Source organism: Micromys minutus, assembly GCF_963924665.1.
Source record: "Micromys minutus genome assembly, chromosome: 24".
NCBI classification, from domain to species: Eukaryota; Metazoa; Chordata; class Mammalia; order Rodentia; family Muridae; genus Micromys; species Micromys minutus.
In genome coordinates, this window is record NC_137959.1 from 45826572 (window position 1) to 45853664 (window position 27093).

General features: G+C 49.5%; 1 protein-coding gene across 1 annotated transcript; it reads right to left on the reverse strand.

Annotated features, from left to right (window-relative positions):
- Positions 1–28: 28 nt before the first annotated feature.
- Positions 29–27093, reverse strand: ABCB10 (ATP binding cassette subfamily B member 10). The gene is made up of 13 exons (XM_080937331.1): positions 26524–27093; positions 18076–18276; positions 17037–17239; positions 15286–15420; positions 14014–14160; positions 12611–12746; positions 10425–10520; positions 9234–9443; positions 7110–7189; positions 5363–5543; positions 2995–3038; positions 2092–2126; positions 29–1951 (listed from the first exon to the last, which is right to left on the reverse strand). The coding sequence occupies exons 1-13, from the start codon at positions 26933–26935 to the stop codon at positions 1684–1686; spliced, it is 2148 nt and encodes a 715-aa protein (XP_080793457.1). The 5' UTR covers positions 26936–27093; the 3' UTR covers positions 29–1683.

Genomic DNA, 27093 nt, shown 5'->3' on the forward strand with positions numbered 1-27093 from the left:
ATAACAAACAGACACAGATTAAGTTCACTATAAATTTTAATCTGATATAAAATGTTAAATACATTAAGAAATAAAATGTGATGACTCAATTCAATACTTTCCCACCAGCCTGATTTACAGCTGCTGGGAGTTCTGAGAACGCTTGCGAGGAGCTGGAGCTGAGTAAATGTGGGCAGTGGAAGCTGACGAGCTGTCTACTCCAAGAGCACCACACATGCTGAGCAGGCCAGTCCATTTAACTAACTCAGGGCAGCTATGCCTCAGGCTCTACATCGCCAGCATAAAAAAAAGCACTTCTTCCTGGGGCAGCATCCAAGTAACAGCCTGATACCAAGAGAAAAAAAAAAAAGGGCAAATTCATTGGCTATTGGAATTGCTGTAAAAGTTGTGATGCTAGGTCTTTAAAACGAAGTCTCATGCGCTGGCTGGTTTTAAACTCACTCGCTATGTAACAGGGTTTGGCTTCCCAAGTGTCAGGGTGGGGGTGTGAGCTACTACACTTCCTTTTTTTAGAAACCAGAAGACTTATTCATGACTGTTGAAATCTTCAACATGAACTGGGATGCTGCAACAATTACCCTCTTGGGTTCAGGTTGTTCCTTCACAGGATCCGTGTCCAAATCTACAATGCACAATTTAGGAGCCTCATTCCGCAGACCCAGCAGTGTTCCCTCTCCTAGCCTTGGCACTGCACTTAGACTTTCTCTTGTCTAACTGGACAGGGAAGTCACACTTGCCACAGGTCGACTGCTGACGCTGGTAGGACTTGGAGTAACAGAGGCAGGACAGCATGTGTCTTAACTATGATGCCTTCCAAAGGATGATGCTCCTTTTGTTGCCTTGCTTCTAAGAGCCACCACACTCAGGCTGAAAATAATATTATTCAGATTTGGCCTTATTAATAAAATTTTAAAATATAAAACTACAATATACCTGGAAATTACATATTTAAAATGGGTATTTTTTTCAAAATACATGCTTCAACAAACGTGAAATGGATTTTCATTCACCTCTGTTGATAATGTCTAGTCGTTTGTACCTTGCTTCTTAAATGGAGTCATACAACAAGGAAGTAATAAAAAAATAGAAGCTTTCCTGTTTACAGAATGGGACGTCTCCCTTTGGCAAAATGCATTAGGCTCTCGAGCGCCCAAACTGTGAGTACTGCGCATTCTGAGAGTCAGCCTGTAGTGTGCCAGAATGCTAACACCTGAAGACATGGGGACAGACAAGGCCAACTTCCCCTCAGTGACCCCAGGTAGGTACCTCAGTGATTAGTAAACTGGCTTAAATTAATTAGGCCTTTAGTTTCTAATTCCTTTTTTAAAGTTGTCACCTGAGAACAACTCGGCTCTGGCAGCTCGCACAGGAAGTGAGGTGTTCTGCTCAGCTAGCAAACTTTGGAAACCTGCAGTCACTTCAGGGCTTTAGACATAGAAAGTTCAACTGAATAGAGGTCCGGTACATCCGTAAAGGAATACTGTACATTCTTTGGGGAGAGAGGCATATTTCAAATAACACTCAGGCTTCACACAGCCTCTAGGATCTGTCCTCAGGGCTGTGTGGTTGGAAGGTCTGTGACAGTCCACCACTAACCTGCTGTGCCTGTCATTAGACAGGGTACGGACAAGCAACTGAAGGAGCCACAGCCCTGCTTCCACTACTCCACAGCCCGACTGCAGGCTACACCTGTGCGGGTTCCAGGACCTGCTCTGCTCCATTGTATGACACGAAACTCTGCTTGGTCATCAGTTTCCTGTAAAGCCCGTTGGGCTTTAAAAGCAGCTCTTCATGTGTCCCATGTTCACAGATCTTTCCTTGGTCAAGGACAGCAACAAAATTGGCATTCTTAATGGTGGACAGGCGGTGGGCTATGATCAACACGGTTCTTCCTTCCATCAGCCGGTCAAGCGCCTCCTGGACCAGGTGCTCATTTTCGGCATCCAGTGCACTGTGACAGACAAGGTTACACACAAGAGGAAGATGACAGAGCTGCATCCATGGCTGCACACACTGTTAAGACACCCTCCAGCCTGGACACACACGCTAGGTAAACTAACATCATCATACATGTCACAGAGATAACCTCACCTGGTTGCTTCATCGAGAAGAAGAATTTTGGGGTTCTGAAAAAGTAAAAATGGAAGGAGGGAAATGACGTCAGTGAACACAACTCTGGACAGGGAGATGACAGCTGAAGTGGCTTAGCATGTGAAGGCGCTAACCACCTAGCCTGACTGCCTGAACCCCACTCCCAGACCCTACACTGAGAAGCTGACCTGACAAGTTGCTTGCTGACCTCTGTGCACCTCGACCCAAGAGATAAAATTTAAGGAACACATTCAAAGCTAACTATTATTCTTTTTTAAAAGAATTGTTTATTTCATGTAAGTACATTGTCACTGTCTTCAGACACACCAGAAGAGAGCATCAGATCCCATTACAGATGGTTGTGAGCCACCACATGGTTGCTGGGAATTAAACTCAGGACCTCTGGAAAAGCAGTCGGTGCTCTAACCACTGAGCAATCTCTCTAACCAAGTAGCTCCATTATTAAAGCACTTAAAAAAATTAACAAAAGTGATGGCAAAGGTAAGTTTCTACATTGATTTAAAAATTAAAAGCAAGGGCTGGAGAAATAGCTCTGAGGTTAAGGGCACTGACTGCTCTTCTAGAGGTCCTGAGTTCAAATCTCAGCAACCACATAGTGGCTCACAACCATCTGTAATGGGATCTGATGCCTCTTCCAGTCTGAGGACAGCTACGGTGTACTCACATGCATAAAATAAATAAATAAATCTTAAAAAAAAACAAACAAAACCTGTAGCTCGGTTTTTTACCAGACTATCAGACATATGTAGTATATTACAAACACATTAAAACATTCATAATACATACAAACACACGTATGTATGCACGCATGCACACACACACATATCCCCTCCTCAAAAATCTAAACCCAAAGTGGGCACTGGCGAGTCGTGGGCTGCTTACCTTCAGCAGAGCTCTGGCTATTGCGATCCTCTGCTTCTGCCCACCTGACAGGAGCAGACAGAAGGCAAGGGTAAACAAAATGTCCAATAAGACAGTGTGGAGGGCTTCCTCCATTTAACCACAAGGGATGGGCAGGAGTTTGTTTTTAAATACACTGTCTTACTAGCTTGCAAAGCAAGCAATCACCATAGCTAACCTACATGGAGGATTTGCTCCACAGAAGACTTTCCCTAAGTGCATGAGGCATGTTAATCTGGAACAGTCATTACTGGAGACAGACCCTAGGATTGCTTTCATTTCTCCAGCTGAGAGCTGATACCAGGTGTGGTTGCAAATGCCTTTGATCTCAGCAGTCGGGAAGTAGAGACAAGTAGATCTACACAGAGTGAGTTCCAGGACAACCAGGGCTATTAGGGAAACCCTGTCTCAAAACACACATACAGTTAGAATCAAAACGAAACAAGAACCAAACAACTGCCTCCCAAAACTGAGGCACAGCTACACACAGTGGCATACACTTGTAATCCCAGCACTCAGGAGGTAGAGCCAGGTGGATCTCTGCAAGTTCAAGGCCAGCCTGGTCTACAGAGTGAGTTTTGTGCTAGTCCGGGCTGTATAATGAGACTCTGTCTCAAAAACAGAACAATAAAACAACTAACACCAAAACACCTGGGGCACCGTGTGAAGTGTGGAGAGGTCTTGGTGTTGCTTCAAGGATGTGGGCGAGAAAGTTTACATTGGGCTAGGACAAGGCTCAAGATGAATAGAGCCGGGGAGTGTGTTCTTTGTATCTTGAGCATCTCACTACGTCCTGAATACAGGAATCATGAGACCTTCGTTTATGCCTCGTTTGATCCTTGACTACTCTGTCTTTGACCCAGAACTGACCTTATTTGCATGTACCTAGAATGTTATAAAAGCAGACTGGAATAAAATAAACCGGCTTTGGTGCTGGCTGAAGTCATGTTATAATGTCTATTCTTCCTTTAATCCTCACTCCCTCCCTCAAGACTGACTGAGCAGAGAGGACCACTGCCAGGTCTAGCGACCAGACACCTCAGATGATGGGAGCTCAGAACCTCAGGAAGAAATACGTTTCAGCATTTGCATTGAGAAAAGTTCATGTGCAATGAAACGTGCTTGCCTTTAGCTCCAGCACAGGCCGCTCTTCACACTGCACAGCCGGTGGGAACAAGCTTCCCTTCCCCCGAGAGTGTGGTACCCATGGTGTGCAAACATGCAGTTGTCTGCTGAACACGAAGATGTCCCAGAATGGCCAACTCTTCCTCCCTGAGGCAAAGCCCTTCACAAGCTCAGGCCTGAAGGTCACATAAGGACCACAGTCTCTCTTCATAATGCCCTCACAGCAAGAGGGCTTTACATTTTTCAGAGGTGCTTTAAGGAGAAAAATACAGCCTAGGAGTGTAGCAACACTTGCTTGCCTACAATGCTTAAGGCCCAGGGCACTAGCCCTATCACTACACAAGACAATAAAAGGGCATCGTATCTGACAGAGATGACAGATGGTCTATCAAAGTAAATTTCTGAAAAATCCACTGGCCTCTGGTTCTCACTGGAAAGTAAGAACCCCTTTTGTGGTAATATGAATAAAAATGACGCCATAGGCTCATAAATGTGAATGCTCTGTTATCAGAGAGTGGCACTGTTTGAGAAGGATTAGAAGGATTTGGAGGTGTGGTCTTGTTGGAGGACTCTGTTGCTGGGGCTGGGAGTTGAGCTTTCAAAAGCTCACACATTCCTTCTTGTGCATGTATGTTCCCTCCCCCTCCCCCCTGTCTCTGTCTCTCTCTCTGTCTCTCACTGCTTGCTTAGGCTCAGGATGTGTTCCTTCTCCAGCACCATGCCTCTCTGCTGCTGTGCTCCCCCTGATGCCATGTACCCACCATGATAACAATAGATTACCCTCTAAAACCATAAGCAAGCCCCTAATTAAATGCTTTCTTTTTACATAAGTTGCCTTGGTCATGGTGTCTCTTCACAGCAACAGAACAGTCTGAGGTGACTTTCTGTGCTGGGTTTCTTTGGGAAAATCCTTTCCCTCAGGCAGGTTGTCATCGACTACTACATCACATCTCTTTAATTCCCTTGAGCCTTAGGTTGCAAAGCACATCTTTCCTCATACATGCTCAAAGGCTTGCTGTCACTCACTAACTGGCAGCAGTCCCAAGGAAAATTCTGGGTACAAAGTGAAGGAAACATCCTTTAGGAAAGGGTGAGGTGGTTTTCCTAGGCTGCAAGGATGGAAAGCTCATCTATAAACTACAGTGCACTGGGAACCATGTGGGATGTCATGGGAAAGTGCTTCTGCAACAAGTAAACCAACAAACTCAACGTGAGGACCACTTACCAGACAGGAGGATGCCTTTCTCCCCAACCACAGTGTTGAAGCCCTGAGGGAAGCTACGAATGAAGTCAGCGGCATTGGCCACCTCTGCGGCCCTCTCCACCTGCTGGGCTGTGACCGAGGAGAGGTCATCAGCGCCGTAGGCAATGTTTTCAGCGACAGAGCAGGAGAACAGGACTGGCTCCTGCAAATGGAAATACAGCACACCTGTCAGCAACTCCAGATGGGCACCGTGGGCGTGAGCTGACATGGTCGTGAGCTGACATGGGCGTGAGCTGAGGACAAGCCTCAGTCTAGAGTGACACACACTTCCAGAACTGTCTGAAGATCTTGCTCTTCTAAAACTCACCCGGTTGATTTTAAAAGTTCCAGTTTAGAGGCTGGCAAATGTCTGGGGGCGGGGGTAAGGGTGCCTGTTGTCAAAGGCTGATAGCCTGAGTCTTCAGTAAGTTCAAACCCCAGAACCTGCTCAGTAAAAAGAGGGAACCAATTCCCCTAAGTAGTCACCTGACCTCCACATGCACACACACAAAACAAATAATGTTATTTTTTTCAAAAAGGTCCCAGTTTACTATGAAGAGCAAATCGATCTGTTGTTTTCACCACACTGTGGGAGTCACCAAGATGGGTGCCCACAATGGCTGGCCCATGACAACCTTCTAAATCTCAGCCCCTTCCCTAGGGCTAGCAAGGCCAGGAAGACCCAAGTCTGACTACAACCTTCTGCTACAGACAAAGGGCCCGTGTCCATCCACTGCTTTCTGACAAACAAGCAGACACCACCACAACATCCTGACTGGCAGAGCCCCACGTAGCACAGCGGTTTCTAGTCTCTCCTCTGCCCTTGTGTCACACACACTGCTTAGGTTAGTCAGTACCACGGCTGCACCATCTATCCATCCTAGAAATCCCCGTCACACTGTGGGAATGGGAGGTGCAGGTGTGACTACAGGGTGCACAGAGGTGAGAGAAAGATGGTTGTGACACATTGTTGCTCCACGAAAGGAACCACACTTGGTTACCATGCCACGCATGGGAATTATGAAGAACAGCAGGAGCTTCTGCTGGTCATTTCCTCAAGCCCCCAGTGCTGCACAGGAACACCAGTCCCGGCTCTCAATAAAGTAAGTTAGCACTTCAACCGATGAAGTGTGGTGAGTCCCTGGGCCATAGGAAGCAGTCAGTGTGTGTTGTAGGTATGTGGAATGGTGTGTGTGGGTTGTGTATGTGTGTGTGTGGAATGGTATGTATGGATTGGGTGTGTGTGTGTGTAGAATGGTGTATGTGGACTGTATGTGAGGGGTGGGATGGGGAGGGGAATGGTGTGTGTGGATTTTGTGTGTGTGTGTATGTGTGTGTGTGTGTGTGTAATGGTGTGTGTGGGGTGAAGTGGGGAGGGGAAGGGTGTGTGTGAATTGTGTGTGTGTGTGGAATGGTGTGTGTGGGGTGAAGTGGGGAGGGGAATGGTGTGTGTGAATTGTGTGTATGTGTGGAATGGTGTGTGTGGGTTGTGTGTGTGGGGTGAGGTAGGTAGGGGAATGGTGTGCGGGGGTTGTGTGTGTGGGGTGAGGTGGGGAGAGGAATGGTGTGTGGGGGTTGTGTGTGTGGGGTGAGGTGGGGAGGGGAATGGTGTGATCCATCCGGAAGCCTCTGTCCCGCTCCTGAGAAATATGAGGTGGAGGAAATCAAAGGCAAAGCAGCTCAGACAAAGGGAAGCGAAAGGGAAGCAAAAGGAAGCCTGTGGTCCTACCTGACTTACTGTCCCAATCCTGGATCTCAGCCAGACGGGGTTTAGCTGACGAATGTCATGGCCATCAAGACTGACTGTTCCTGACGGGAGAAGGGTGATAACCAAAGTGAACCCAAAAAGGAGGGAAAGTCCCAGATACATTGCTCCCACACTCCCTTACTGGCACAGATCTCACGCAGTCTAGTCAACATCAAACTCTCCGTGGAGCCAAGGATGACCTTGAACTTACCCTCCCTTACCTACCGGGGAGGGACGCACCGTTATTTGGCCCCTCGCCCCCTAGGGCTGTACTGCGGATCAAATCCAGAGTTTTATGCACACGAAATAAACAATAACCAGTTGATCCAAATCCCAAGGCAGTTTTGAAGACTAAATTTATAGTCAGGACTTGGAGTGTTAGGTAAAGGTGAAATACCCACCTGCCATATGCAAGGGCCTGGGTTCCGTCCCAACCACCAAAACAATTCACTTCCATAGTGTCCACATGGAGCCCCAAACCAACAAAGCAGGGACTTTAAGAGCACCAGGAGTCTTCTGGAATGTTTGACGCTAGATCCTTCTCTAGTGAATGGTGAGTCTAACCAGCCCACCTTCCTGAGTTTGGAGGTGCTGGTAGCTGGGCTACTTGGTAATGTTGATGTTGCATGCATCAGATTTTTAAAAAATCTATTTATTTCATGTACACTGTAGCTGTCATCAGACACACCCGAAGAGGGCACTGGATCCCATTACAGATGGCTGTGAGCCACCATGTGGTTGCTGGGATTGAACTCAGGACCTCTGGAAGAGTAGTTGGTGCTCTTAACCGCTGAGCCATCTCTCCAGCCCGCATCAGATGTCTTATGCAAAGCCTCAATCACAGAGAGAAGTGTGTGGGACAGGAGAATACAGAGTGCACTGGTTAGCAGTTCTGATGGCAGCCTTCTGACTCTACAGTCTCCTGACCATGCTGGTATCAGAAGAGACCATGAAGGCCTGGTTCAGGGATGGAGGTCTACAAGTGTTCTACAAGTTTAAGCTGGAGTCTCTTCAGCAGCCCCGTCTATGACTGCAACACAGTGCACATACATGCACATCTCATGAATGGATGAGACACTCTCTTACTTGCTCTGGAAATCCAAAACTTAAAGCTCATGTGTAGATCATCTACTCTAGGCAGGAAAGGGGTAAAGATAAAAATAACACACGCTTGCTCTTAAAGGGTGGTAGGACCCTATTGAAAACATGGCCAGGCAGGGTGGTGCATGTCTTTGATCCCAGCACTTGGGAGAAAGAGGAGGAAGAAGAGGAAGGAGAAGGAAGGAGGAAGAGGAAGAGAAAGGAGGAAGATGAAGGAAGAGGAGGGCTGGGGAGATGGCTCAGGAAACAGAATGTTTGCATTAGAGGTAAGGACATGACTTCAGTAAGAACACACAATAGGTCACAAAAAGCAAGCAGGATGGGTGCAGGCCTATAGTCCCAGCTACTCAGAAAGCTGAGGCAGAAGGGCCACAAGTTTAAAATCAGCCTGCAAAACTAAAAAGAGGGTTGGGGAACATCCTACTAGTTCAGAAAAATGTTAGCAGCATCACCACATGGAAGTGGACCCTGGTCACTAGATTAGCTGTTTCTAAAACAACCAAGGAATTGGGTCTGGGAGTGCATGCTTGGAATCCCAGCACTCAAGGAGGCAGAGGCAGGAGGACTGCCACAGCTTGAGATGAGCCTCACCTAAACAGTGGGTTCTACACCAGTCAGAGCTGCGGAGAAGACCCTGCCTCAAAAAAATAAACATAACCCCCTCAAAAAAAAAAAAAAAAAAAAAAAAAAAAAAAAAAAAAAACCAAAAATCAGTCAAGGCAGAAGCCCCTAAAAATCAGCCAAGGAACAGCCCCGAGGCAGAAGCCATCAGAAGGCCTCGGCACACACCAGGACAGAGCTCCAGTGTGAGTATGGGACAGTTGACAGCACCCATGGCTGCCAGCACCAGAAGGCATTTACTGGGCACTGCTGGGCAGTCCTACTGACCCATTTCCAGGGGCAGGAATATGGGGAAGTGTTGTCAGGCGTGGCCTCATCTAGGCATGGGGTGGGGGCGAGCAGCAGGGATGCCTCTGCCCGAGTGACATGTCACGAGCCACCTACCAGAATCAGGGTCGTACAACCGCAGCAGGAGTGAGACCACTGTTGACTTCCCAGAACCACTAGGGCCAACCAGCGCTGTGACAGATCCAGATGGGATGGAAAGACTGAAGTCCTGGAAGATGGACACCTCTGGGCGAGCAGGATAGGTGAAGTGCACGTTTCTGAACTCCAGGGCGCCCTGGAAGGTTCTGTCATCTAACACAGTGCCCTCTGAAACACGAGAGGGAAAGCAGAAAGCTAAAGTGAGAATGGAGCCCAGGGCACCTGTCCCCTTGTGTGTGTCCCCCTTGCCTGACTCAAGTGAACAGAAACACATGCTCCTGGAGGGGAGCAGGCCTAGATGCTGGGCTTATTGTGTAAGGTCCTGTGTGACCTTATGGACCCCAGGTGTCACTTTTTCTTGGGAGCAGTGTGAAGACCCAACCTCTGTCTGGCCCACCTCAGTCACCGTGCTCAAGTAGCTTCTGTGCAGAGCTCTTCAGCTACTCCAAGTAAACATTTTGAAGGCATGGTGACGGGAACCATGAGGATAAGGAGGGTCAAAGGTTTATAGCCCCGGTGTGACCTGGCCTGATATGGAACTCACACACCACTTGTCACTGGATGTCATGCCCTCGCTTTTATCATACTGGCCGACATCAAGCTCACAGCACTGTGAGTGCCTAGCAATGTGCAGACATCCCTGAGTGCTGACAGGTGCTTCTCATCGTCACCCTCCACCCACATCTCCGGCAGGTGGCCCATGGCTCCAGGGAAGATGATGACAAGGTCCTTCATCAGTACCAGCATCCCAGCGAGGAGATGGTCCTCCGCTCAGTTCCAGCATCCCAGCATCACTCCCCAGAGCCAGGACATATAAAGCCTTTTACTAATCTCCACCTTCCCCAAACTTTTACAAATGTCAGAATCACTACGGAATACTGGACATGGCCAGCTGGGTGTTCCTATGCACACCAAGCTGCTATCCTCGCCCTTGGGTAATGACTGGCTGCAGATGCGTGGTCAGCACGTCATGTCATCAGCCCCACATTTCTACAACATCCCCTAAAGTGTACCCATCAGTATCCCATGGGAACCCTGACCTCCATGGTTTTGCAGCAGGGGCCACCTCTTGGCAGTGGCCCATTCTCTGAGGGGGACAGAATGACAGTCTAACTGCCAAAACTAAGAACAGCCCCACCGCATACTCACCGTTAAAAGGCAACCGTGGCTGTCTCTCCAGCAGCTCCCAGAGCCGCCCACCAGCACCCAGGCCCTTCATCAGCTCGGAGTAGAATGAACTTAGACCTGAGGACAAGAAGGGTCTATCATCAGCGGACAAGAGAGGCCACAGGCTGTCAATGAGTAGTCTGCCACTTTCCCTAAAGAAGCTGAGGCTGTAGCTGCTCTACCTCTTACCCTAGTACTCCTACAGCCTCTCTTTCTCAGAGTCCTAGTAAGGAAAAGAACCACACTGCTCACCAATGACAAGTCTCAGCACTGCAAGAAAAGCCACCTCCTCCTCAGTGCAGCATGGGGGCTTACCCCATGTAAACTGAAATCCCTTCAAGAAAGATCCTACAAGGGCTATTAGGCTGTGAGAGACAGAAGAATCTTAAATGTGCATGAATAAGGGAAAGACCCGGCCAGGAAAGGCTGCCTGCTCTGCATGCTTTACTGACTCCAAACCCTTGACGCTTGAAAACTCCAAAGCTATGCAGACAGTGGAAATGATCTGTGCATGCCGGGAGCAGAGAGTTAGCAAGCTGAACCGGACAGGTCAGCAAAGGCAACTAACTCTCTCTGTGAGTTATAATGGTGAGTTTAGGACAATACACATCTGTCAGCTTTCCTGCGCTATGCCTGTGCTTGTACTCATATGCTTGTGGGTGTGGGTATAGAGTCACCAAGAGCTAACCCTAACATTCTAATGTTACCTTTGGTTGATAACAACAATGTGTCATTGTAGGCTCAGCAACAATGTATCAAATGGCCACTCCCATGAAAAGGGTGCTGATCCTGACACTGGGGTGGGGGACAATCACTTGTAAGTGCAACAATGTTGCTTTTTAAAAAGAATTCTAAGGCCGGTCTACATAGTGAGTTCCAGGAGATCTTAAAAAAAAAAAAAAAAAAAAAAAAAGTGAGCCACACTTGTAATCCCAGTACTCAGGATACAGAGGCACAAGATGTCAAAGTCAGCCTGTGCTATGCAATAAAACTCTCCATTAAAATAAAACACTTTATATTTATCAAAACACGTGAATATGTGTGTGTATATGAATGTATACATGCTACCCTCAGCTTTTCCCAGAGAAGCATCTCCTCTAGTGAACAGCAGTGAATAGAGAGACTCAGCCATGATGCTAAAATTGGCAACATATCCAGTTGAAAGCTGCAGCCCTCAACAGGGTTTTTACAGTACCTCTGATAAGGCTCAAGTACATTTGCCAAAGAATGGATCAAAAGGATGTGGAAGAGAGAAGACAGGAGGAGGGGCTGTGGAATGTTGTTTTCAGGCACTGCATGCCTTTGCCACTGTGAACTCAACAGAAGCTACTGTAGCAGACACTAGACCTCAAGAGACTGGTCCTGGCCCTACAATGAGCAAGAAAGGGGCCTACAGGGTCCTAGCCCTCTCTGCTGAAGTCCTGGCAACCCATAGTCTGGGGGCAGGTCACTATCTTCATCTGTCACCCACTTTTACCCAGAGTCACAATGACAGCCCAGGTTAAACTCAGTGGGACACAAAAGAAAAATCCATGAGCATGGCAAGAGATTTGCAAAGAGGAGCTGCCAGGGAAGAAGAGAGGGGAGGGGAGACAGAATGGACTAGGTACATGGCATGAAACTGTCAACAAACAAAAATGACAAAACCTTATTATTAATTCTGAGGAGTGAGAGGAAAGAGAGACTCTGAGTATGGACAGATTAAAAGTATGGGCAGCAGGCTGGAGAGATGGCTCAGTGGTTAAGGGTACTGACTGCTCTTCCAGAGGTCCTGAGTTCAGTTTCCAGCAACCACATGGTAGTAATGAGATCTGATGCCCTCTTCTGGTGTGTCTGAAGATAGCGACAATGTACTCATATAAATAAAATTAAAAAAAAAAAGAGTCTGGGCAGCAACACGTGTGGGGTGAGGCTTGTCCTATCCAGGCTCAGAGTCTCCTCAGTGCTGCTGGGAACTGGGAGACACTCTGCAAACGCAGGCTAGGAAACACAGCTCCTCCATGGTCCTGAGCTGTGGAAGGCCACAACGGCCCCAAATTTCCCAACAGGGAACCTGCTCACCGAGTCACCTAACTTCAGTTTTGCTTGAGAGACTGACACGGTCACACCGCCTGCTCAGTGGAGCCTGTTTTCAGTGTGTACCCTCAAAGCCTGTTTGTGTGCTATACCTCCGATGCTCAGTCCAACCCAGAAAGCGTACATGAGGAAGGAAGAGAGCTCGCCCACTGTCATATGGGCGCTGCCCATCAGCAGGCCTCCTTTGTACAGGACAGACAGCACAATCAGGTTTCCCGAGAGCCCAGCCTACAGGAGGAAGGAAACAAAGACGTCAGTACAACCAAAGACCTCTCGGGACGAGAGTACAAACTGGGCCTCTGCCTCCCTTTTACTATACAGAACTTCTCACAGGAAGGTTTTGAAATATCTGCAGCAGTGAAAGAAACACTTGCATCCTCACGAGAGCGTAGACACTACTCCGTCCGGTTATTCACCGATCTACTCAGCTCAGAAGAGGAGAGTAGCATCTAGGCCTGCCTAACTGACGTGACTCGGTCTGCCATGTTCGTAGCTGAGGTGACATCCCCCATATGGAGCTGCAGCCCTAAGCCTGCCCCTGTGAGCTTTGGTCCCTAGTGGTCTCTGAATGCTGCTTCTCTAGCCATCAAACAGCCTCTGAGCTTCAGATGAAAATGTTTCCATTTTCTCCTTATCTGGCTTTAGTTTGGGTTTGGCAGCCTCACTATGCAGTCCAGGCTGCCCCAAGCTCACTGCATAGAGCAGGCTGCCCCAAGCTCACTGCATAGAGCAGGCTGTCCCAAGCTCACTGCATAGAGCAGGCTGCCCCAAGCTCACTGCATAGACCAGGCTGCCCCAAGCTCACTGCATAGACCAGGCTGCCCCAAGCTCACTGCATAGACCAGGCTGCCCCAAGCTCACTGCATAGACCAGGCTGCCCCAAGCTCACTGCATAGAGCAGGCTGCCCCAAGTTCACTGCATAGACCAGGCTTCCCCAAGCTCACTGCATAGACCAGGCTGCCCCAAGTTCACTGCATAGACCAGGCTGCCCCAAGCTCACTGCATAGACCAGGCTGCCCCAAGTTTACTGCATAGACCAGGCTGCCCCAAGCTCACTGCATAGAGCAGGCTGGCCTCAAACTTACAATAAGCTTCCTGTCTCAGCCTTCTGAGTATACACAGCACACATGGTGGGTTTTGCATTCAGGGGTCAGTTTCTTACAGTCTCTCCTATACAGCCCTCAATGGGATTAGGCACATGAAGTTGCATCTGAGGGACTAGAAGCCTGTGTGAACACACACTGTGGCCCAGTCTTAAGGTCCACAGAGCTCACCTACTCGATGTCTGTGGCCCTCAGAGCTGCCTAGCACTCACTGGGAACCAACAGCAGACCTCACACAAGCTACTTTTCCTCTGATTCCACTTTCTTGCTTTCTTCTCCTGCCATAAAAACAGCCTAAAGTCCAAAGCAATCTTAGGATTGAAATAAAATCATTTCCACTGTGTCAAGAGTCACAGGATGAAAATCTCACCGCCTACAGTGATCTACTTACCGCTCCAAAGAAGCAGGCTCTCGCCAAGGCCTCCTTCTGCGCCAGCTGCAGCAACCGGTCCACTCGGCTGGTGTACCTCTCCACCTCTGCCACCTCCTTCCCAAAAGCTCGGATGGTTCTTATGTTTCCAATCCGCTCCTCAGCTAGCTGCGAGGAACCAAACACATGGTGAGGGCTGGAAAGATGGCTTCGCAGTGGGACACTTGTCGCTCTTACAGAGGATCTAGATTTTATTCCCAGCATCCACATGGTGCTTCACAATCACCTGTGGCTCTGGTTCCTGATGCCTTCTTTCCTTCACTGGCACCAAGCACACATGTGGTGCACAGACATACATGCAGATAGCGCGCGCGCACGCACACACACACACACACACACACACACTCCAAAGGGAAAAGTGTCACACTGTAATTGATAGCAAAGTTGTCAAAATGTGGTTCTTATTCAATATTTGGCCGATGGAAGGCTCTGTATGAGGCACAGTCAAGTAAGATCACATAGCAGAGTGCAAAGAAGAATCCATTTTGCTGTCAGAAAACATTAACTACAGGGCTGGAGTGATGACCCAGAAGACTAAGAGTGTTCACTGTTTCCAAACGCCCTCTTCTGGCCTCTGAGGGTAACTGCATTTATGTACACATACCCAACCGCCATATACATGTAAAAATAAAATAATTTTTTTTTAAAGAAGATAGTGCCACACACTATTTACGGAGCTAACGAAGACACCGTGCCGACTAAACACTTTTCCAAACATATTAGCTTCTTTTTGTTTTTATTCTTGTCTATTGTTCATAGGAAACGTTTAGAGGGGGGTAGCCTAGGCTAGCCTCAAATCCATGATCATCCTAGCTGGGTTTACAGGTATGTTCCACCACGGCTGGTCACATCAGCTTTGCATCCGACCAGGAGCAATGATGGAGAGCAGTGAGAAGCTGACGCAAGCCAGGTGCAGGGCTAACAACCGGAGTACTAGCACTCAGGAAGCCGAGGCAGGAGGAGGACCGTGAGCCCGAGGCTAGCCCTGGCTATAGCACCAGTTCCAGGCCAGCCTGGGAAACAGAGCAAACAGGAAGCAGGTTCAGGAAGTGGCTAGCCAGGTGTAGAGTGTTTTCAGGTCTGTCCTGACATCCACTGACGGAAAGGAAGGACTTGGTGGCTTGTTTCTCTCCCTGGTGCTGACGCTGGGAAGGAATACGCCCCGCACATCATGCGTCATGCCGGTTGCTCTGAGCCCCACACCTAAATAACACACCCCTGGAAGGTCAGTACCTGTGTGGCGTCTGCCAGAGAGTCCTGTGTGGCTTTGGACAGTTTCCGTAGGTATCGCCCGTAAATCACAGCGAGGACAGAGATAGGTGGCACCACACTCAGAACAAAGGTGGCCAGACTCGGTGACACAAAAAACTGTGGACAAAAGTCAAGAAGGTTTGTTCCTTGAAGGGGCAAGACATCCTCAGACCCGCCGCGCAGCCCCAACGACACTGTTGCCAAGCCAAGTCTCCTCTCTGGGCTGGGCTTTCGTGGCATGTTTGATTCTTACAAAACCCAACACCTTTAATCCCAGCACTCAGGAGGCAGAGACAGGGAATCTGTGAGTTAGGGGCTAGCCTGGTCTACACAGTGGGTTCCAGGTCAACTAGGTCTATATAGCAATGTCCTGCATCAAAATCAAAACAACCTCAACGACCCAAGGAGGGCATGTTACCAAGGAGGCTGTGGCTAGACTGCTGGGGAGAAGATTGTAGCCAGCACAGCCTCGGGTGAGTTCTAACATGTTCAGTATGTCAGGTCACATCGAGAGCAGAGAGACGGGCAGGATGGAATGAGGCTTTCTGTGCTCTGCACCGGTCAAACCACATCATGAGTTTGGGTATAATCATCCTAAGGCCCCGAGTAACCAGAATTTTCCACATCAATCGGGTCAGAGAAGTCACTAAAGTGCCCCATATCATACGCAGCTGAAGTGGGGCTCCTAACACACCTGCCACAGGGCTGGGGACTGGGGGAAACTGTTTCCAGGGCTCAGCGGCCTAGAGCCAGAGGACCAGCTCTGGTCAGTTTAACGGCAATAGTGGCTCAAAGAACAGAACTTTCTTGAGTTGAATTAGACTTCCCAACTCTGCGATGCAGTCATTTTAAACTGTGCTGGTGACTCTTCATGCATCGTTAAAACCTGCCCAATCTCATCTGCACAGACGGTAAGAGACATGGCATGAGGCCTCCAAAAGTGCATCGGTAAAGCCAACGGACAGACTGCCTGGCTGCTCATCTATCCTCAAACCACGGTTCTGCTAAGTACCTGGCAATCCCTTCTGGTGTCCTGCCCTTTGCTTTGGCTTGGCCTTTGGGATAGTTTGGTTGTTTTTGTTTTTAGCACAATCTCATATAACCCAGGCTAGCTTCAAATGAGCTTGTGTAGCCAAGAAGGATCTTAAATTTCTGATTCTCCTGCCTCTATCTACTGAGTTCTGGTATTACAGGCATACGCCACTATGCCAGGTGGACGTGGAACCCAGGGCTCAGAGCATGCTGAGGAAGCGCTCTGCCAACCGAATCATAACCCTGGCACTTGCTTGTCTTTTAACCTTGTCCCATGAACATTACGATCACACTTGCAGGTTACCCAAACCAGCAGGGCTGGTTGGAGCACAGACACTACCTGGAGAGTGAGCTGAGGTGGGCTGAGCCGTCAGAGACAAGCAAGACGTCTGTGGAACACAGCCCACCTTGCAGGGGCACAGAGGTGAGGTCTACACCCCTTGAACCTTACACTTGGTTCCCAAAGGCGCTCCTCACCCTGACACAATTGTCTGTCTTCACACCCTGGCCTTCAAGAAATGCCACTCTCTAAATGATACAAGAGAGATATAAGCCAGGCCAGGAGAGGCGATTCCTTTGCCCCTACAGACTGGGGCAATGTTCTTGGTTCTATGTGCTTACAAAATGACAAGCCTCTCATGCTCACCAGCTCTGGTCCCGAGAGCCCTGACAGAAAACACCAAGAGAAGAGGCTGACATACCATCATGCCAACACCAACTGAGGCCTGGGCCCCAGCCCTCAGCCCATCGGAGAGGTTCTCAGTCATGGAGCGCCCCAGGAGCGCGGTATCCGAGGAGAGGCGGTTAATCAATTCGCCTGTGCGGGTCTTGTCAAAGAAAGCAACCTCCTGCCTTAGAATGGAGGAGAAGAGTGAGGCTCGCAGCCTGTTCACGATGCTCTGACCTGCAAGGCAAACACAGTGGCCAGCCGTGACTGCAGCCACCCGCCACTCGTGGGGTGGCCCCCAGCAAGCTGTTTATTTAGCCAGTTGTCAAAGCCAGTTTGTAGACTGAACACGTCAGCTCCGTGGATCCTGGGATGGGATGTAACTTCCTGTTAGCAACTACAGACTACGGGAGCAAGGAGAGGAGAAAGTGAAGAAGGTACCATGGCCAGAGAGAAGGTCCAGCGCCCTTGTCATACAAACCTGATGACCGAAGGCATCACATGGGACCCAGAAACCCAGATAAAGGTAGGAGAGCACCAACCCCAGAACAGTTTCCTCTGATCTCACCACACACGCATGCGTGCCTGCACATGCATGTAAGCATGTCATAACAACAATAAATACATTTCAACTCTTTAAAAGGTTCTTGACATTCGAGGAGCATCACAGACCCAGGACGTCCATCTGTTCATGACTGGCTGCCCTTACATGAGCTGCACTTTGCAATAGCAGGAATGGGTTGATCACCCAGACACCATCTTACTAGCCACACAGACATGGAACGCAGCCCTGGGCTGTCAGCAGTGCTACTGCTAAACCGGGTTCTCTAAAGGAGAGCCTCTCCAGTCCACGCCAGCGGCTGTACCACAGTATAGTGCAGACAGCTCTTGCTTTTGCTACCTGCTCAACCCTGGCCACAGGAAAGTAGATTACGTTCTGAGTGACCATAATGCCCTCCTGGTGGGATGAGGTCCAAGTGCAGTAGTAGGAAGAGGAGGGGCCGGTGCAGCGATGCTCTGATGCTCCGTGCCCTGACCCGACCCCAGGTCCTTTGTCACCTATTCAGACTGACCTGAAGACTGCATGAGGTAGACACGAATGCCGTTGGCGGCGGCGCCACACAGGAACACACAGGTGAGCGCAGCACAGAGGCGAGTCAGGCTGTCGCCATAGTCCTCGCCTGGGTTGGTGTAGATGACATCAATGATCTTCCCCAGGAAGAAGGGGGCAGACATGGTGATGACACTGGACACCGCAAGAAACCCAACGGCAGCTGGAAGACAGGGGAGACGCTCAGACTCACCGCAGGGCAGAGCGGCGCCCAGCACACGGGGCCTCAGTAGCTGGGCGCTCTCCCTCACCCATTGACCTGACTAAAGGAGGGACAAGATGGCTTCAGGTTAAGAGGAAGCATGGCTGTGAGGGGATGTGCTTCCTCACACAGCTAGAGAAAGGGGTGCTATGGTCTGTATTCCTTCCTGCGCCCACAATGGCCTCCCTCCTGTCTTCTGCTATTCAAACTCATCCCAGAGCTTGCTTCTCCCATACTTCTGCTCCTTGCTCTTACTCCTTGGCCTCTAACTACACGCTCACTCGATGGGCAGACTATCCAGAGCAAGTTATCTTCTGAGTATGTGAGGAAGGGGAAGCTTTTTCTTGAGACAAGGTCTAACTCTGTAGCCCAGGCTGGCTTCAGACTCACTATGTAGCTCAGGTTGGCCCTGAACGTCCCATGACACTATCTCAGCTCCTTGAATGCTAGGATTATAGATACACGCCATTGTGCTGGGTTTATTGTTCTTGAGTACACTCAGTATTTCAAAGCTCTCTATGTAAGCTTAGGAGAGTAGGTGCACATGGTATGTCCCTTCGGAGTACTATGGCTCTGGGGAATAAAGCATGAAATGGTAATTATCAGGAGAACAATTCTCCATGTAAGTAACAATAGGTAAGGGGGCAGAGGCTCACTAAAAAGCTCTAGCCATGTGTGGTGGTGACTGTAATCCCAGCACTTGGGGGGCAGAGGCAGATCTCTGAGATCAAGGCTAGCATACTTTACATAGCAAGTTTCAACCCCCCCCCCCCAGCTAAAACAAACAACAAAGAACTCTAAAGAAAAGTCCAGTGGGAAGGAGCACACACAGCAGACAACCACACCCATACTTCTAAGGAACATGAAATCATACACAGCCAAGTTTTCTCTACTCATGAGACTGGCAAAGATTACACACTCATGGTGACCGTGAGGCTGAGGGGAGGAGGCTCTCACAATGGTGGGAGCACACACTGCACCGATGAAGGAACAAGTTCACACCAGCAACAGGTGAGGTCACCAGTAACTAGCAATGGACTCCTGAGGATTTTATTTCCATGCTGTGGAAATCCAGATCCAAGGATGTAGGATTCTAGCACTGTTTGTATCAGCAAAAGAATCCATATCTTAAACACCCACATAAATAGGGTAAGTGGAGCCTACTCTAAAGAACTTAAAAATATTAAGCTACCAGTATAAGGAATGAAGTCACTCTTTGGGCACCTACCTAGAACAATTGAGCAAGATGTACCATGGGATCTGGGCCTAGTGACAGACATAGGGCTGATATCCAGGAAGCTCACAAGTTCAAGTCTAACCTCAGCTACAGAGTGAGTTCAAGACCAGTCTAGGCAACTTAGCAAGAGTCCATTTCAAAATAAAGAGGACTATCACTATGTGGTAGAGCAATTGCCTAGCATGTGTGAAATCCTAGGTTTAATCCCCAATAATGCTAAAGCAGAGAACAACAACAGACAGACAAACAGACAAGACAAAAGGCTGGTTAAAGATAGATAATAATATTAGCATCTGCAAAGTGGTTCCCTCTTTTTTTTTTTTTTTTTACAGTACAGAACATTTTTAGAAGAATGATCGGCTCAGCAGCCAGGCTCCTTTTCCAAGGGGTGCTGTGACCGGGCACAGCAGGTCTGCCTCCTCTGGGCTTCTCTGGTTTGGATAACAAACCTTGGAGGAGCCTTGCTGGTCTGTGGCAGGACTGCCTGTGAATCCAGGAAGAGTTCCCTGGCCCCCTCTGCAGAGGGTAGGAGCTTCTTTCTCCTTGGGCAAGTGTTCAAGCTTCAGCTGTCAGAGCGTGGACCAGTGAGCCAGCCGAGCAAGAAGTGTGAGCATGGTTGTGGGGCTCCCCTCTTCAGAGACTCCCGACCCTGCTTTCTGCCCTCCATGTGTCTCTTACTCTCCGTCCTGGCATATTCTCTGTCTCTCTCTCTCTCTCTCTGACAGAGAAAACACTACTATATTCAACAGCTAGGATTTAATTCAGATCAAAGTCTTAATTGACACATGGTTCAAGAGTTTTTTTTTTTTTCATGCTCTGGATACTGTAGGGATTTCACCAGGGATTGGGAGAACCAGCTCAACCTTGGTGTAGTCCTATGTGGCCAATCGAGGCTTCGAGTAAGTCATGGCAGCGGCCACCATCAACGGTGCCTTCTCCCAGAAGTTACAGATGAACTTGGCCATGGTCTAAAGTGGAAGGTATGTCTCCCCGAACCACGGGCTGAATGTCATACACACCCTCCCAGCCTTCAAACCCCACATCCTGGCATTCTAAGCATGCTGCTGGCTGCAGCAACCCCACAGCCCTTCCCTGCAGCACACAACAGGAGCTCAGTCAATACTTGATGAGTGAATAAAAGAGCGCTGGACTTTAGCAAGGGAGCGGCAAAGTGCCTCACCAGAGCAAAGTCCTCTGCCTGCTCAGCAGGGAAGGGAGTTCACATACCAGGGGTCAAAACTCATCCTTGACTCCAGGTCCAGAGGATCCAATCAATGCCCTCTTCTGACCTCTGCAAGAACCAGGCACACGTGCGCACGTGGGTGCACACACACACACACACACACACACACACACAATGTTAAATTTTTAAATAAAGAAATGAAAACTAGAAAACTCCCTCATCATAAACTGGTGCGTCCTCACACTGGCACACACACAGTCCTACCGGGCACTCAGGAGCTAGGCAGAGGAGTAGCAAGAGCTCAAGGCTCTCCTCTGATGTCTGTGGAGTTTGAGGCCATCCCTGGCTTCAGATCGTAAAACAGAACACACACCACCACCCATAATGCCAGTCTAACTGGCTGATGTGAACCAGGGCAAAAACAATTCCCTTTTGATATAAAGCAGCTTCCAAGGGACAGTGACAGGGCAGGGAGACTGGCTTCCCAAAGGCCGGGCTCTCCTCTAGTTTCCTTTCCTTCCCCCTTTCCTTCTTTGTACCTTTCTCATGACATGGTCTTGCTATACAACTCCCGCTAGCCTGGAACTCACGTATAGACCACACACAGACTGAATTTGCAGAGACTGTTGTCTCTGTCACCCGAGTGCTTGGATGTGGTGGTTTGTATATGCTTGGCCCTTGGGAAGTGGCAGTGTGAGGAGATGTGGCCTTGTTGGAGGAAGTATGTCACTGTATAGATGAGTTTTGAGGTAGCCTAGTGCCCAAGCTCAGCCCAGTGCAGAAGACAGCTTCCTCACGGCTGCCTGAATAAGAGTCTTTCTCTGGCTGCCTTCGGATCAAGATGTAGAACTCTTGGCTCCTCCAGCACCATGTCTGCCAGCTGCCATGCTCCCATCAGGTGATACTGGACTAAACCTCTGCACCTGTAAGTCAGTCCCAATTAAATGTTTGCCTTTATGAGGGCTACGGTGGTCATTGTGTCTTTTTACAGCTATAAAGCCAGAACCAAGACAAAGAATTACAGTCACTCCTGAAACACTCTATGCAGACCAGGCTGGCCTCAGACTTGCCGTGATCTTCCCGCCTCTGCCTCCCAAGTACTGGGGTTAGAGGTGTGAACTATTATGCCAGACTTCTCTGGTTTTCTGAATCACAGAAAGAACCTTATGAATTATATAAGCCTGGTTCCAATTGAGTTCTTACACTGTAATGATACCCATACAAAGATGAGGGGAAACCTGATGTGGTGAAGCACACCTGGAATTCCTCCACTCTAAAGGCAAGTTCAAGGCCAGCCTGGTGGACCCAGCCAGTTCCAGGCCAGCAATGGTTACATAGTGACATACTGGCTGGGGAAAAGGAGGCTATTTGGCTAAATCTAAACTCTTCCATGTACTTATTTGTTAATTCATTCTATTGTTTAAAATCAATTTTAATGTAGCAGTAAATTTAGCTACACTGCTTTGGCTCCCAGTGGGTTGCACATATGCACCTAGCCAGGAGCAATCTGGATTTGATAATGAGAGACAGACAGACAGACACACACACACCCAGTTAATTTTGGTATGCCGTGATTTGCTCAAAGATTGGGCACTCCTAAACCTTTCCCTGCTAGCAAACACTCCCCTTCGGTACTCCTGAGACTCCTAAACCTTTCCCTGCTACCCCAGGCCCAATCAAGAATGTGGCCGGTGGCCACTTAACCAAATTCTCACATGGCTGGTTGGCTTCCTCTCCTGCAGCTCTTACATCCCATCTTTCTCCCCTGAGTCATGGTGATCCTCTTCATCCTTTCAGTTCCTAGCCCTCCCAGATCCAAAGGTCCTGCCTCAGTCTACCTGTCCAGCCACTGATTGTTAGCTCTTTATTGATCGATCAAATTGCACTCCACAGCAAGTGCAGCATCTGCTGGCCTGACAGGACCCAGCGGCTCCTACAGCTGTTTCCAGGCCGATTCTCTCAATGCCCATTGTCCTGCTATGACTCAGTAGTCCTGGTAGTCAGACGGGTCAGAGAGGTCAGGAACAGTAAATGCAGCTGACCTCAGGTCTGGGAGGTCAGAGGCTAAGGAGGGTCAGAAAAGCTGGTTCTAAGGAGAAGTCAAACAGGACCAAAACCCAGCTCTGCCACTAACATGCCTGGCCTAACACAAATCACTCAGTTCCTCTCTGCCTCATATTTTCCTACAATAAACAGACAAGAGCAACAGAAGCTTCTCCTGGAGCTGCCTTGAACAGATTAGACACAGAAGGCATCTGGCACAGCGCCCGGTAGCTGTCATTTCAGAAATGACCTATGCATTGGCTCAGTCCAGAGGTAACTCAGCTGTCCCATCTCAGAATACAGGGACTGAAAAGGAAAAGACAAAAAGGCAGCCTCCTCAAGAGGGCGAGAACTGTCTGCAGGCAGGCTGGAATCTGCAGGGACAGGGAGATGTTTTCAGAGATGATGTGGATATGACAGGGAACAGGACAGAGGACAGAAGGGAGATGACGGGGATCGACTCTAGGCTGAGGGAAGGAACTGAGGATAGGGGCCGAGAGCCTAGACTAAAGCTGAACAGGGAAGGGGTCCAGTAGATCGTCAGACCCCTGGAGTAGCCCCCACATCACAGGCCGTGCCTCTTGTCCCTCAGACCTGTCCTGCAGGACCAATGCTCCATCTGGGCATCAGGAAGCAGTAGCTGTAGGAAGTCCCATCCTTTCCTGGCTGGACTTAACTATGGTCCCTCCACAGATATCCGTACAAAACTCAGCCACAAGCTCTGCCATAGTTCCAGGCCGATGCTGGCTTTTAAGAAGTCATTATCCACTCCATCAACCTTTACCAGGAAACAGGAGAGCAGCCAACCCGAATCCTGCATATCTGCACTCATGAAGGGAACGGAGTACAATGATAGTGTAGCTAGGAGGCCGCCCTGGGAGTCGGAAGACCCGGCTCTTGAGCTATCTTCTAATCTCCGGGCCACTGCTCACTGGGAGAGCTGAGCTCTGGCCTGCTATCACTAAACACACAGGAAGCCTAAGTGTGTGCCCCCTGTCTACTCTGTGACGTTCCTGATGGTCCCAGGCTCAGCACCTTCTGAGGCTCCTGGTGACCAAAGTGATAAGAGTAACACTTGGTGCCGAAAGGCTCTGGGTAGTGCTGCAGACTTAGTGATACCAAGACAGCTGAAATCCTCAAGTGGGCTGCCAAGAGGTGTGACTGCGGCCACACTGCTTCTGCTCTGCTCGAGCATCTGCAGACATCTCCGATAGGAGGCCCTGCTTTCCAAGTTCTGGATATATAACTTTGAAGTTTTCTGGGGAACAAACTGCTGAAGGGGGGGGGGGGCGGGCAGGGGGAGGAAGGGCGAGTCCTGAAATACAAGCCCCAGTCTTGGGATGTCTATTTTCTCTCAAACTAGAAAACGTAACACCCAAAGCCAGGAGTGATGGGGCATGCCTTTAGTCCCAGAACTCAGGAGGCAGAGGCAGGTGGGTCTCTGAGTTCAAAGCCAACCTGGTCTACAGAATGAGTTCCAAAACAGTCAGAAATACACAGAGAAATGTCTCAAAAACTGAGGGTGGAGAAAGAAAGAAAGACAGAGAGAGGGGGGGGATGGGAGGGAGGGAGGGAAAACTAACATTGGCATTTCTTCTCTTAGTATCTGCTTTTGGGAGGCTCTTTAAAAAATGATGACAGGCATGGTGGCTCCTGCTTATAATCTCAGCACTCAGAAGGCTGACCAGGGAATAATGCTGTGAGTTTGTGGTTAGCTTGAGCTATAAAGTGATCTCCTGTCTCATAAACCAACCAGACAGACAAGACAGATGGATGGACACAAACCTACTCAATGGCTCCATTCCCCCGGCATTTCAGAAATGTGCCAAGCCCTTAGCGTGATCTATTACAAATTAACGGTTGCCACCACTTCCTTTTACTCCCACCAGCACAACATCCAGACCAGCTTTAGCACATCTGCTGAAGAAAATACAAGTTACCTAAAGAGCTCTTCTTTAGCCTTCCTGGAGACAGAATGTGTTTATTACCTACTCAGAAAGCCTCCCAGCACTTGGGAGGTTGAGGCAAGAGGTCTCAAGCTGGAGGCCTGCCTGAACTAATGAGCAAGACCCTGACTCAGAAACAAAACCCCTACTGTGAGTGGCAATGTGTCCGTCCCTCAGGCCACACATCTGACCGCCAGCTCAGGTGACGGGAGCTGGTTCCGGTTCTGACTTACTTAATTCGGACTCTACAGCATGCTGGCAGGGCAGGACAAGTGGGGCCAGGTGACAGGTCACAGATATGACAGGCACAGGCAGAAGGAAGGGCTACATGGCATCAGCAAAGTCTGACTCCTCACAACTCTGAGATCTGAAGTTTCAGAAGCAGGAGCCTAGGTTCCTGCCTCTGCCCCTCACAGTCTGCACATAGTTACCCAGGGTCCCGGCTCCTCCCTCTGCCCTCGTCTCCCTTCCGATAGCTTTTAAACCTGCGTTTGGTGGCTCACACTTATAACTCCAGCACTTGGGAGATGGACAAGAAGATCAGGAGTTCAAGGGCATCCTCAGCTACTAGTGAGTCTGAGGCCAGTCTGGACCACATTACACCTGTCTCAATGAAACACAGAGGCAGGAGCTGAAGAGATGATTCAGTGATTAAGAGCACTGACTACTCTCCCAGAGGACCCAGGGTTCAGGGTTCAATTCCTGCTACTCACATAGCAGCTCACAACTGGATGTAACTCCAGTTACATACATTAATGTTTATTAATGTACACAATAAAATAAAACAATATAAATGCTCATACAATGAAAGTAAATAATTCATTTAAAAAAAATTTAAAAACACAGAGGAAAAAGCTTACAAGATAGTCAAGGAGAAAAGGACTTTTTCCACCGAAATCCACAACAGCCATTGTAAAAATCTGTCTTCTTATACTAAGGTCACAGCAAACTCCCGACTCTCGAGATGGCAGATCCCCTGCCTCATGCCCAATCTCGCCCAAAGAGGGTAATTTGTACAGCAAGGGACTCAACAACGAAATTGAGGTCCTGCCTGTTTCAAGAGCATGACATCTTTCCTTTTGCAAAACCGCCATGTCTATCCCGTTTCCTCTCTGATCCAAATGTTTCCCTGCCTGCTAAGCAGGGCTTCCCAAGGTGTAATCCCACAGGAGGAGGGCACAGTCCATATCCACAGAAGGAATGGAGATTTGGGGCTGCAGACCTCAGTGTGCCAGTGCTCCAACCAGTCCCGCTCGCACTGGCCGCCAGACATCAGAGAGTTACAGAATCTTGTCATTTAGAGTCAACCAATTCTGATCTCTTTTAAAAAGCCATTTGTCGATCCACCTGAGTTACTGTCTAGTTCCTTTATGCTGTGGCCAATTCCTGGTCCTGACCAAGCCACTTAGGGAGGTGACAGCCAGCATGAAGTTCACAGTGCTCAGCTTCATCCTGTGAATTTTTGATTGACACTGTGTAACCCTAGCGGTTTTTTATTATTATAAATGTATAATATAAAGTATACATGTTTTTTGTTAAAACTTCTTTTTTTTTTCTTAAAGGAAGAAACTCTAGCTTATTCAGAGAATGTCCCAAAGCAGATGCTGACAACAAGCTAATAGGGACCAATTTAAATATTCTGGTAACAGGCTCTGCTGACTTCAGATGGGGAGCGCCAGCCAACTGGGAAAAGGCATCCATAGCCTTCCAACAGGTATCAGTAGACCTGGTCGCCCTTGTCAAGGCCGAGGTCAGGCCAGGACCCACCCGCTGCCCACTGGTCCCCCCGGAGGTCCTACCTGACAGTCTCCCGCGCTCGGGACGCACCAGCCCCAGGAGCTTCCACACTTCTGAGCGCCCGGTCACCGCGGGCCGCCGCCGCGAGTCGTTCCCAAGGTCTCGCACACCGGTGGTGGCTGCTCCCTGAAGCCTGGAGAACAGGGGATGCGCGGCGCGGGGTCCTGCCAGCACCCAGCACCGGCGGGCCCCCGGGGAGGTTGCCCACCGCCCCACGCCGCCAGGCAGCCCCGACAGGGGCGCGGGAAAGCGGAGGCCCGGGCTCTGCTCGTGGATCAGAGAGGTCCATGCGCGTACGAGCGGCGTCCACTCAGAAGCCAGCCATGTCCGAGAGGAGACGGCCGGGGCCCACGCTCGCACCGCAGGGCCCCGGCGCGGAATCAGCAGCAGCGCCCTGGCAGGAGGGGCGCGCATGGCGCTGCGTCTGCCCGGACAGTCTCACCAGCCGGCCCGGCCTCACGCCCCGGGACCCTCCTGGCCCGGCCCGAGCACAGGGCGGGGACGCAGCAGCGGCCCGCCCCTCCCGCCCCATCGGGCGGGCGCCCGGGCCGCGCCTTCCGCCTCGCAGGGTC